The sequence below is a fragment of the Erpetoichthys calabaricus genome, chromosome 9 (genome assembly GCF_900747795.2).
Source record: "Erpetoichthys calabaricus chromosome 9, fErpCal1.3, whole genome shotgun sequence".
NCBI lineage: Eukaryota > Metazoa > Chordata > Cladistia > Polypteriformes > Polypteridae > Erpetoichthys > Erpetoichthys calabaricus.
The window spans coordinates 1,476,540-1,490,162 of record NC_041402.2 but is presented as its reverse complement, the minus strand read 5'-3'; the positions used below and the strand labels follow the sequence as shown (position 1 = coordinate 1,490,162).

The following is a 13,623-nucleotide window of genomic DNA, read 5'->3' as shown; positions in this document are numbered from 1 at the left end:
GCTCCGTTTAGGTTTATTTTTTGTTCCAACTGACTACCAAATGGAAGATTATATATAATGAATTATTATTATTATTATTAAGATTAAGATTTCTGCAGTGGGCTGGCGCCCTGCCCGGGGTTTGTTTCCTGCCTTGTGCCCTGTGTTGGCTGGGATTGGCTCCAGCAGACCCTCGTGACCCTGTAGTTAGGATATAGCGGTTTGGATGATGGATGGATGGATGGATGGATGAAGATTTTTAAAACTAAAGGAAAATAAGGAGGACTTTTACAAGAAAGAAGGACAGGCGCATGGACTTCATTTACAAATTAAGGTAAAGACCGTAAACGGTTTACAATTTAGTAAAAAATGGGATCAGACGAAGAAAAAAAAAATCCAAAATTAAAAAACTAAATTCTGACCTTAAATAAAATATTCTTTTGTTGAACAGTCTGTATTAAAATTAATTAAAGCATCGGAATTAAAAGCTTTTAAAAATGAGTAATTATTTCAATTAAGGTCAAAACTGAAATCCGTGTTTTCTGTACTTTCACTTGGGTTGAATGAACGTGAATTGTGGAATTGCAACAGCAAACTGAGAACACGTGGAGGGTGAGGAGCAAATGCGCCCTCGCCGCTCTCTCTTAGCCAAATCTACGCCTTACCTGTGTGTGTAAAGAACGAGATATGAAGCAGGACCTGCGGTCAGTGTGCATGCTGGCTGCTAACGTCAATAAGCGACTCTTTGGGGTTCACATAAATGTCACTCTGAAGGAGTCACCAGCCATGAACCTCACCGCACGTCACCGCCCTTCAGTACTGCCAGCACAAATCGTCCACATACAGTCTGCTGCGTGGCACCAGTGGCTGAGGACCTCGTCTGTGTGCCCGCATTACAGGCACTGTGTGGCTATCAGTGCAACTTGAACAGATCTCTCGAGATGCGCACTCGTTTAAAGCTCAACAGCAGCAGCGTGCTGCACAGACCGGTGTCTTGGGCTGAAACATTGGATCCTGCCGACTACGCTCATTAGGCCACCTCACCTGTTTGCTCAATGATAGTCAGGCCGTGTTTAACGCCATTAGGAACTGCGAGTGTATGTTGTTGACTGAAACATAACTGGCATTGACATATGTGATGACCAGCATGTGTGAAATTGTACTAATATTATGTACAGAACAAAATCAAATAAAAAGTAAAATTTTAAACAGAACTAAATAAAAATAGTTGGCTCCACTTAAAACTAGAATGAAATAAAAATGACTTTGATAAAATACAATAAAGACTCAGTATCAGAACTGAAATGTCACCGCAGCACACGCATTACGAAGCTTTGCTCGTCTTTTGCCTCGCGTCTCCTCCTCTGCCTCCATCTTGAGGTGTCTTCGCCTCCCTGCACTGTCCCTTGTCTCCATTGTGACGTCACTCATGGCTGCCTGTGTCTGCACCCTCAGCTAGTGGAGTGGCTGCGGCCTTCACACTTTTCCAATTTCTCGTTTTGGGTTTTATTGGGTCACTGAATCCAATCGGTTTTCTTTGTGAATTATTTTTTGGAGCGTTTTATCCACCATTTTGGTTTCCTATTGTTAAGACCAATGCGCTGGTTGTTAGGGGCGTGTCCTCGGAGGTCGTGACCTGTGATCACAACACAAACGGACTGCTATTGGTTTACTTTCTCGCCCATCACTCTGGTACTTTGACTTTTTGCTCATTTTTAACCGCCATGTTAGCCTTGTCGGAGGTTTATTTGGATCTCCAAGCTTTGATCCGTTTCCAGGTGTTCGTAAATCTCCTGGCTCACACAGCAGGGCGTAACTTTGTTGATGGACCAGACGGAGACACAGAGCCAAGTTGATCAGCAGTGATCTGAAGGACTCTTTCACCCTGGTGAAGCGCACTCCTTACGAAATGAGGAAAATTCTTCCTGGTGCTTGTGCCCAATTAGGAGTAACGAAACCTCAGATACGGTCACGGTGTATTATCAAAAAGCAATCTGGTAATCTTGGGTCCAGTATGGATCCCCAAAGTGGTGACCTTCACTCGCCAACCACAATGACCGCAGAAAAATCGTCTCCACCCAAATGCTGACCGATAAACGAGAAGAAGGGCGTAGGCGAGGCGCCTCTTACTGTACAGATTCAGAAAAATGAACAAGAACATCAACAGCCAATCAGACGGCTCCAAAAGCGATGGAAGTACTCGTGATGAGCGTAAAGACGGCCAACAACCCAGTGAAGCCCACCAAAGTGCACCAGGCGTCCCAGAAGCGTCACCACTCCAGCTTGTGAAAGCAGTTGCTAAAGTCAAAGAGCCGACACATTTTGGGACAAAGCCGTCCCCCTCTTTGGTTCAAGATGGACGCACAAGGTGACCCTTAGAGGGGACCCAGACAACCTCAAGCTGGACCACTGAAACACCTTGTTGCACTTCGGTGGGCTCCTCCAGGACACATGTGCTCTTCACGATCATCACAAGAACGCTGAATTGTCATATGTATCGACTGTTGTTGTTAATGTACAGTGCTGTGAAAAAGAGTTTGCCCCCTTCCTGATATCCTTTGTTTCTGTACGTCTGTCCCAGTGAATGGCTTCAGAGCTTTAGACAAAATGTCCCATTAGATAAATGAACACACAACACCCTTTCGTAAAGTTCTCCAACACTGGATTGCCCCGTCAGTGCCTCCCTCAAAAAGCTGACATTGCTAATCTGACAAAGCGGACTGAACACAGCCAGCCCTGCTGAATGTCAACCTGCCCACACACTGACCCTCACCATGAGACGACGGGACCTCCATCAAAAGGAAGAGATGAGGAGGAGGACTACAACTAATCAGGAAAGAGTGACAAAGCCTTCTCAACTTCTCCACAGTGACAGCCACTGCGTCCAAATGGAGAACATCTGGAACAACGGTGTTAGGATACGGAACCTCGGACATGGCGAGAAGTGTGCAAGGCCTCCAAAGTCAGGCCAGGGCCCTCCTTAAACCTGCTCAGGAAAAGGCCTCACCTAAGGCAGCCTGACTTCAAAATACGAAAAATGTCTCAAAATTAGCATGTGGCTTTGTGACACACCGGCAAAGTGTCACACACTCAAGTCACTTACAGCTTACCCACTTCATACTCACCAGCTGTCTCTGTTTGGGTGGCAGCGCCGGCGGAGGGAGCGGCTCATGGACCGAGTCGGTGCTGCTGAAGGAGTCGTTGAAGCCGTACACCTCCTGGAAACGCTTGTTGCGCTGCTCATAGATGCTCTCGCTCTGCGGCGTCTGGTAGAAGACGGAGGGCTGCGGCTCCGAGTAGTCCTCCACAAACTGCATGTACTTCAAGACTGCCAGGGAACAACGAGAGAGAGAGACAGCGGGTCAGAGAGGGGCGCGAGACAGCAAACCACGATGGAGACGGAGCTAAAAACGGGCAGGACATCCCAAGGCATCCCAGACACCGTCTTGACAAGAGCAGGCCACTCAGCCCAACACATCTGCCAATCCTCTTCACCGCCAAGTCGAGTTTTAAATGCCCGCACAATCCTGCCATCCACTACACCACTTGGTCACCTACTCCATGTGTCTCTCTGTGAAAAAAAACTTCACGTCAATGCAAACTTTACCCTGAAGGAGTTCCGTCTGTGCCCCCTGTTTTTGCCCCTCGCTCTCCTTGAACCTGAATCAGCCGGGCTGCTGTGTCTGTTTAAGGAATATGGAGACCAAAATGGCACCCAGTACTCCAGGGCTGTAGGTTGTAACATTCATAACCGACAATCGATCGAGATCCACTGTCCTCAACACCTTGGACTCCTTTCACCTCTTAACCTGAAGACGTTCAGCTCCTTTTAGGCATTCCACCTCTGACCGTGGCCCGGACTTCTTCAATCACGACACGTCCGCGTCACCTTAAAAACAAATCTGTGAAATCAGCAAAAGCCCGCTAACGTCATCAGCTCGGAATGAAACGACCCAACCCTGACGGCCATGTTTAGTCGCCTGGGACATCCGACTTTTCAACTAATTTCTATTGATCAGCCATCTTCATCCATCCAGTATCCAACCTGCTATACGCTAACCACAGGGTCACGGGGGTCTGCTGGAGTCAAACCCTAAAACTCTCTTCTAAAATCAACTGCTTTTCTTGTTTTTTTTTAAAATAAATTTTTACAATACCTGACTGTCTGTTTTTGGAGCTTACAATGTGTACACGGGGTCACAGACAAGTGCAAAGGCCATAAGTCTTGTGCATGCTTGTATTTTACACACACATATTATATATACAGTATATATACACACACATATAAATACATACTAGCTGTGTAAGCCTGTGCTGTAAAAAGCCCGGGCTCCTATATAGAAACCATGGACTCTGGCACTTCAGTCCGTCAATCGCCTGGCTTGTGTTTTAGCAGCTAAGAGATTTTCTCTTTTCTCTGCGGTTTCACTTTGGTGACAGAGTCGCTTCCAGGCTGGACAGACAGACACACTTCCATACATTGATGTTTATATACAAGATAGATACAGTATGTATCATATATATCTATATATCTATATATACACACATATGCTGCTGCTGGAGTATGTGAATTTCTCTTTGGGATTAATAAAGTATCTATCTACATATATACACATACATACATATCTACTAGTCATTTAGGCCGTTACAATAACGGGCGCTAGAACAGTAGTGCATAAACATTAGTAGGAACAGTCTATATTAAATGGCAGGGGACTTTGACCTCATTCTTTTTGTTGGTCGTATTTTTCTTTCTTTCAGCCTTTCTTTACTTGATGTTTACTTGCTGAGTTGACCGTTCTTCGTGGGCTGCCGCCGTGTATTGTCTGTCTTTAATTTTCTGTGACAGTAATACTGTCTTGTATGGCTCTATTCAATAAGGGTGCGTAGATAATTTAGTTCAAATGGCTCTGGAATATGTGAAGAGCAACAAGTGCAGATCTTTATTTACTGTGCTCAATTGAGGTCGCCCTTTTGAGGCTCGCCTTTTTGTGTGCGCCCTTATTGAAGGATACCGTCTTGTACGTCTACTGTCTTGTACGTCCGTAATATACCTTTAATTTTCTCTGGCGGTAATACAGGCGTGCGCGTCGGTAATATGCCTTTAATCTCCTCTGACAGTAATACTGGCTTGTATGTGGCTGTAATATGCGTCACTGTATTGTGTACCTTTAATTTCCTCTCGCAGTAATACTGCTTTGTATTTCCGTAAAACACCTCTAACTTTCTCTGACAGTAATATCACGCATCGCACCGTGCCCCACGCATGCACACTTCACCAGAAGACACACACACACATGGACACACACAGGGATTTTATTAAAGAGGATATGTATGTATATATATATATATATATGTATATATACACACAGTGGAACCTCAGTTCACGACCATAATTTGTTCCAAAACTCTGGTCATAAACCGATTTGATTGTGAACCAAAGTAATTTCCCCCACAGGATTGTATGTAAGTACAATTAATCCATTCCAGACCATACGAACTTTTTAAGTTTTTAAGCACAAATATAGTTAATTAAACCATAGAATGCACAGCGTAATAGTAAACTAAATGTAAAAACCTTGAACAACAGAGAAAACTAACACTGCAATAGTTCACTTTATAGCGCCACCAACTGCTGGCTAAAAACGCTTTTTTTTTTTTTTTTAATGAGTTTTAAGCACAGGGAAAAAAATGAACATTTGAAAAAATCCATAATTTAATAAACCACCAAGAAAAGTAACATTACAACAATGCACACTATGAACCGATCGCTGTAAATAGAAGTGAAAACAAAATCAAGCCCGGTGCATTGTTTAACTGCCTTCTCTACCTTATGAGTCCAGTGTGTGTGTGTGTGTGTGTGTGTGTGTGTTGCTCGCTCGCTCGCTGCACAGGGAGAGACTGAACACGTACAAAGTGAAAGTGAAACTGGCTTGTTCGTATACCGAGCGTGTGGTCGTGAACCAAGGCAAAAGTTTGGCAAACATTTTGGTAGTAAACCGATTTGTACGTGGACTGAGACGTTCGTGAACCGAGGTTCCACTGAATATTTATTATATATATTCATTGCATTTGTAGTCCGAGTCTCGACAACCTGAATTGCAACGACTCAGACTACAAATGCAATGAATGTAATTACTGCGGACCTACAGGCTGTCAAATAAACGAACCACATGCCAACCACACACCGTGGCACAACGTAAAGGGGCTTCATCTCTGACACTGACGTCCAAGGTTCGATTCTCTGAGAGGGGAACAGTAGAGTGTGTACGCCTGATGAGCCCAAATGAGGGCAAAACACGTGTCATGTAGTCTTTGCATTATTTGACAGTAAAACTATGCAATATAAATATCTAAGAAAGTTCCGACACTAGAGGGCGATGTGGCTGCTGCGGAGGTGCATCATATACACACACACACATACACACACAGTACACACACACAGGTTGAATATCCCTAATCTGAAATGCATGGGCGCAGACGTACAGTAATTTCAGATTTTGGGTAGTTTTGCATGTCACGGTATTTGCATATCCATAATGCGAAGTCTTCAGGACACCATTGGTCAAGCAGGGAAAAGCAGCCACGCCAGCTAAATGACGACTTGTGTAAGTAACAGTCCCAATCACCGCAGCGTCTTTATAATGTGCACTGACATGACAAACATATTAAAGTTAATTCAAAGTGATGACTAGGATGTTCCAACTCTATTTGAGTTTCCTTTCAAAAGGGCCAATGCTACGTATTTGCATAGAAGGAGTGAAATGTGCGTATAATTTCACAATTTTGACTTGAAAAATACTAAACTTCCAAAGATTTAGATCTGATGCCATTTTGAATTTTTAAGAGTTGTAAACAAAGCCTCCTAAAATGGAGAGTAAAATCCACTAAAGCAGCAGATGGTGGGTCAAAACTGACCCAAAGGACATGGCAGTACTCAGAATGTATAGCAGCTGTGCAAAATTAGGCATGTTTGGAAACCCTTTAGAATAAACAGTACCCATAATGCATCTCATTAGCCACATGCTGTTGTCAGAGCTCATCGACGGCCTCTTTTGGTCTTAACAGCATTTGTAAAGAACCACAGAAGCTGGCAGCTATTGGCCTCCTAAAATGGCTGCGCTTTGGTGTCTTACGTGAGTGACAGCGTGTCCGTGGTGTGTCCGTGACTCTCGGTGTTGCACAATTCACTCTGAGGCCTGCGATTCCTTCATTAATTTATACATTAAATCGTGAGCCATTTGTAGGCCTGTCTGTTCGCCAGTCCATGTTGAATTTCCAAAGGGCGTTCTCCGCCTGTTTGTTTGCCCCGCTGGGTTCTTCGGCTACTGTCTAAAAAGATGAAATGAAGCCGTCACATTCACAAGGGCTAATTATTTTGTTTCCCTTCTGTCCCAGGGCTCAATATTTCTCCAGAAAACTCAGCTTTCTAAAAAGCACACAAGCGACGGTTTCATGCGTAATCCAGTATAACATACCGATGACAGACGTCACTCTGCTTTATGTTCCCTGAGCCTCTACAGTGGATGTACGTTGACGTACTTATGACGTACCTGCTTGTCTCATCACTCATAAGCGGAAAGGAACTTTCTGGAAAAAAACAGCCTGAAGGAGCGGAGTGGCTGCTGGTCTGTGGTGTCCATTAGCATACCATGTGGTTTGAAGCCCAGTTGCCACCCACCGTATGTCTGTGTAGTCCTTCCAGGGTGAACGTTGCCGTAGGAGCGTCAGCTGCACCAGCGTGTTCTGCACTACGATCAGCTGATGCGGGTACCCGTCTTTCGTTTTCGATTTCCAACTCACGTGCATCAAAAGTGGAGTTTGAGGAGTGTCTGTGTGGTCGTCTGTCTGTGTGGTCGTCTGTGTCCGATTAGCTGATGCAGGTACCTGGCTTTTGTGTTTGTATCCAAATCAGATTTCAATAAGTCACAGTCTGACTGGCAATAATACACAATAGATAAATAAATAACATGCTTTGCGCATTCACTTCGCTCTCTTGCCCGATGTCGGTGCCATCCTAGACACTGACCACGCACACGCAGGGATTCAACGTCAGGTCAACGACTCTAACCGCCTTCCTAGCCAGGACAGTCCACCTATAATATGACGCGGAGTTTTATCGACATTTAAAGATTTTTTCCGCCTTCTGCCCCAGAATGTTGACTTTAGTTTCTATCTGCCCCCAGCCCCTGGTGTTGACAAAAGTCGACATCCGCCCTAAAAGAGTTAACGTGATGCACCGTACAGAGGCGAGGGACCCCTTCCAACAGAAGCCTTTGTGACGGTCCAATGACACAGCAGTCAGTATGTGACTAACACCGCCAGCCATCTTCTTTCAGTCGTCTAGAACAGGATGACAAGCAGACGAGACATCCAAAACAGACACCGCTGCCCCGGTCCCACCACACCCTCATACTTACTGTGTCGGGCCTTCTTCTCCGGCAGTGGTGGCGGGCTCTGGGGTACGTGGGCCGTCTCCGAGGTGGTAAACTCCGTGGGAAAGGGAGCAGGAGAGCTCGGGGGCAAAGGCGAGACGGTCGGGAAGACAGGAAAGGGCGGCACAGGCTGAACGTCGTCCTCGGTGATGTTGTCGTACTGCGAGGGGACCCGCTCGTACGATACCCGGGACCCCGTCCCATCGCACTGCGACGAGGCCTGGGTGGAGGCACTGCGCCGCTTCTTCTGAGGGAGGGCAGGTGGAGTTTCTGCTGATGCCGCTGGCTGGGGTCCGGGGCCAGGCGACTGCCAGTAGAAGGGCGACACGTAAGACTGGCCCGCGTATGGGCTGGGGGTCTCTCCCATGCATTCTGGCAGTGGGCTTAACAGAGCACCCAGGACAATCTGTGGCATTTGGTCAGTGTTCGAGAGGTCTTGATGAAGGAAGTCGTAGTCTGGGTCGTAGCTTTCTGCGTTATCTGCAAAAGAATAAAACAGGACAGCAGCTGTGACGAGGTCCAGGAAAGAAAAGAAATAACGGCACCAGAGTGTGCGGCCCACCCACCTGACCTGCGCTCAAAAATGCAAGAGACCCCCCACATCCCCAACAATGCGATTCCACATCATGTATTTTAGTCAAAATGGAAAACACAGCGTTCAGTGTTTAGGGGCTGATTAGGTGGGTTTTGAGGGGTCTTTGGGCTGGCAGGACCTGGCAACCCTGTTGGGGAACAACACAAGTTTGACAAGAGTTCCGTTTGTGCCGGGATGTTGTGGACTTTCTTAGGGCGCCTTCCAAATGGGCACAGGCACTTAAATTATGGGGGTGCCTTCTGATAAACAGGCCTGCCAACTTGGGGGTTAAGGCTGTGTGTGCCAACTCCTCTTGCTTGGCACTGCGGCTCCCTGCTGTATGTTATACAGGTGTACAACAAAGAATGTCACCATTTTAATGCAGTTTATGGTGACAGGGTGGCTGTTGGCCTAATGTGACAAAGTCAAAGCTTTGTGACGCTGGGCGGCCGGCCGGCCGGCCATCGCTCTTCCACTTCCCACTCTGCATTTGGACGATTTTTAGGTCTCGGGTCCTTTTTGAAGTATGGAGGATTTGGGGTGCTGGTGAAGCCTGAGGACAGAAGACCAAACTAGTGGGGGCCACGTCTATGGCCACCTATCAGAGAACAGCGCTAGGGTGATAATTAAGATGTTTTATATGAACGTAGATTTTAAATTTAGATTTTTATTGCCGTGTAGATTCTGTCTTGGGGGTTTCCAAGTTCTTCTGAATTACTTTATTCCCGTTTTGCTCTTTGTCAATGGGCAGGATGTCATGTGAGCGCAATCGTCACTTCAATTACACCACCAGATATGATGACACAAGTATAAAGGTGGTCTCACGGCACAGGCAGATAAAATCTCATCAATGACAGTTGGCTTCTAAACAGGTAGACCCTCATGTCACATGTTGTTCTAACCCTAACCCTAACCCTCATGTTTGGGTCACCCAGTTATTTCAGTTTTGACCTCAGTTTGCTCTCTCACTGTGATTCCCATCTCACGTAACTCATTTTCTAATAACCCTCAGACTTGGTGTCTGTCGTAACAAACAACACACCACAAAGACACCTGAAGGGTGGCAAAGGACTTACCGAGGGTTTCGCAGCTGGTGTTGCGCGAGCACTGCCCACTGTCGTGCTCCAGCGAAGACAGCTGCTCGTCCGACTTGCTCAGCTTGCCAATGCTGTTGCAGGGTGACAGTCGTGGAGACTCTTCGCCGTAGGAGTGGCTGCCGCCTGACAGTCGCCGCTGCAGAAAGTCCAAGTCGTAGTCCTGAGACACGGGGTGGGTGGGGGACAACAATCAGGGTGTGAGTCACTGGTAAGGCCAGACAGGAGAGCAAATCTTTTATTGGGGGCTCCGCAAAAGGCGGCCGCTTCTTCATTTGTCTAACAGACCACTCAGCAGAACCCAACTGGCCACACTTCTACTACCACATATCGTAAAATGATGCTGCCTGTGCGTCTGTCTGGTCCCTCCGAGCAATCTAATTGGTCAGTATGGCTTTGGCCTGATTGGTCAGTTTCACTGTAAAATGTGATTTGAGGGAGAAGTGCAGGCCACGAGAGGTTCACACACACAAGGACACTGATGAGGGGTGCAATTCCTGATTGTGACAATTTTGTCTTTATTTATTTATTTATTTTTTATTACAAAAAAGGAGTTCAAATGAAGCAGTGCAGAGTCATGAAGCAAGGGATGTTGGGTCACCGAATACTAATGAGGTGCAACCCCTTAAAAGAGGGCAAGTATTTGAATGGTGTTTATCACAGGAGGTAATGGGGGTCCAACTACCAGGGCCGGAAGTCAAAAAGTGGACAGTAGATTAGGCAAGGTGCCTGTAAGTGACAAAGCCTGAGAAGAAGGCATTATGGGAAGTGCTGGACAAGACAGGCGAAGGCACAGGGGCAGCACACTTCAGGCAGGAGGTGTCAAGCACTTTCAAATGTACTCCATTAGCTGCCTTCAGTGGGTGACACAACAAGTACAGGACAAAACACACAAAGGCCGAGGCTGAGGAGAGCAGCCTGGCCACCCTGTGAATGCAAATGGCACATCATAATGAGGAGACTGAGGAGGTGCCCACAGTGGCACTTTGAATTAAATGGACACCGCTGCTCATCTTCACCCGGGCGTGTCAGATATCTCCATGCCTAATTAGACACCAGATTTGAAAAACCAGCAAGTGAGCGGGTCAGTATGCTTAAGATTGGCCAGAAAACTCAAGTCATCCAACACCTCGCTGTCATCGAGCTGGGTGAGAGCTGTGACGGCTATCAATGGGCACCGTGCCATTCACATTACCCACTCGACCCCAGTCACAGGATACTGGAACATTTCAGCCAAAGGCTGCTCTCACAGCAGAGATCTGACCACATTAACTCCAGTCCTGGAGGTGCCACACTGGCATCTAGATGGGCACAGGGCTGATTTCAAACTCCTTCTGGTTAGAACTTTGGAGTCATTGTGATGAGAGCAGGCGATTCAAACCAAGAAGCCCCCCTGGATTCTCAAGTTGAGACTTGAAGGTCCCTAACGTCCTGCTGCCCACTCACTGTATTTGTCTGCGGTTCTCTGTGTGAAGAAAAACTGACACTTATATGAAATCTGTCCTGAAACCTCCAACTCCACACTCGCATTCTTGTAGCAGAATTCATTTTAAAGTAACGCTTCCATCCTGTGGACTGGCACCGTGTCCAGAGGTTGTTCTTGCCTTGCACCCTGTGCTATCTGGGATAGGCTCCAGCACCCACCACGGCCCTGGCCTGGATTAAGCAGGTTAGAAAATGACTTCCATTCTACCGCTTCCTAATCTGCATTCGCTTAAACTTACAGGTTGCCCTGCCTAAGTGATGTCTGACTTTGGTCCAGAGGTTGACCTAACGTCAGGCGGGAGGTCGAGGTTTTGGCTGAAGTTGGGGGTTCACATGCCTGCTTGGCCTAGACATGAGACTGAAGACTCACCACTTTAGTCTGGCATACCCTGACTGGTGCTGATGATACATTGTGTGTCTTGGAACAAGTCAGTCATTTACCCAAAAACTGAAATATTGTAATCATTATGAACCGTTACGGACCCTCCTCTATTCTATTTCTCTTCTTGGTGTCCTGTTGTGCCACCTGGTGCCGCTGCTCTACCTCCCCTCTGGTTGGCACATGTGTCACACAGACAGTATACTCGTCTTCGTTGTACTCCACACACCTACACCTACACATCATTCATCTGTCATCATCATCATCAATTTATCGGCCATTTTGCAGGTTTACCCAGGTTAGCCGGTTGCCCCCCACTCCCCAATCTCTTTTGCCCTGGGCATCCTTAGTGCAGAGGCCCTGCTCTTTTCCGGTCACCACACACCCCCTTCATTCCCCCCATCCAGTCAGGTGCACACGAAAATGGAAGGCTATGAAGAGCCTTACTTGTTTGTTGATGCCAATTGGTAAACTGGAACCACTGGTGGCCCGGCTCATGGGAGCAACCACTGCGACCCTGGTGGGGGACGGAGCCGACTGTCGCTTTTTTGGAGGCAGAGCTGGAGGGCTGAAAAGAAACAGAGAAGAATATTAAACTGGAGGAGGGCCATGGCATGTGAGAGCAGTTTGCTTGTTTTAAGCCACCCGAGTGGTCAGAGTCGCCCTCAGCGGACCTGTAATGGCCGACCCTGCTGTCGAAATGAATACTCAGCCCGAGACAAGCATCCGCTTCCTTAGCTGTGACTGACTCCCTGCTATTCTGTAGTGATGGCTCCGGAAAATCTCTCATCTCCTGTTTTCATGGAGATTACAACATTCCAGACTTGCTGGATCGCTTGGTTGCACTTCGTTAAAGACGTGCTGTGGCCATGCCAGCTGTCGACCATTCTACAGTCAGGAGGCTCCCTCTGGGATTCTTCTCTTTATATATACTCTGATGATAAAGATGGGCACACGGTGCCAATGCCAGTGCACAGTGTACAAATGGGCCAGCTCACCGTACAGAATCTGCATTCTGGAGCAGGCACTAATGTCTTCAGTTATGTGGCATAACGCACTTCACTCTGTTGGTCTATTAATGACATTTATGTCCTGAACATTTTCAGGTAAGGATGACAAAAAAATTCCACATGGTGATTAGCACAGGCGAGGAAGAGCAGTACTGGACTCAGAATACAGCACGGCAGTGACCAGATGACACACACTAGAGGGCATGCAGTCAAATGTACCTTCAGTAACAGAGTTCAGCGATGCAATCAGGGGTACCTTCAAAAACACACTTCGGACGCTAGAAAGCAACACAGTCTGGGATGCAGAATAGAGTGGAGACTAAACCAGAGGGAGATGTGATCAAGGACACCTTCAGTAAGACAGTTCAGACACTAGAGGGCGATGTGTAGTGGCTAGCCAGGTCTATCAATCAGTAACAGTGCAGACATTAGACAGCAGTGCAGTTGCTAATTAAGAACACCAGAGTTCAGACACTAGAGGGCGATGTAATCAAATATACAGGGTGGTCCAGATCTAATTATGCAATTTTCATTACACTATAACTTATTACATAGAGAATTCACAAAAAATTATTTTTGTTGCCGATAGATGGCAGCACCTGCCCTGCATTCGTTTATTGCAAGATATTTCAAACAATTCTTTTGTCTTGCATTGTTTTCCTGCATT

At 46.7% G+C, this 13,623-nt stretch overlaps 1 protein-coding gene across 1 annotated transcript in view; it reads right to left on the bottom strand.

Annotated features, from left to right (window-relative positions):
• LOC114657318 (rap guanine nucleotide exchange factor 1-like) overlaps positions 1–13,623 on the bottom strand; it is a 102,774-nt gene that overhangs the window by 23,830 nt on the left and 65,321 nt on the right. Inside the window, 4 exon segments of the mRNA XM_051931587.1 lie at positions 3,105–3,307; positions 8,400–8,894; positions 10,065–10,245; positions 12,394–12,514. Of these exon segments, the coding sequence (XP_051787547.1) occupies positions 3,105–3,307; positions 8,400–8,894; positions 10,065–10,245; positions 12,394–12,514 (1,000 nt within the window).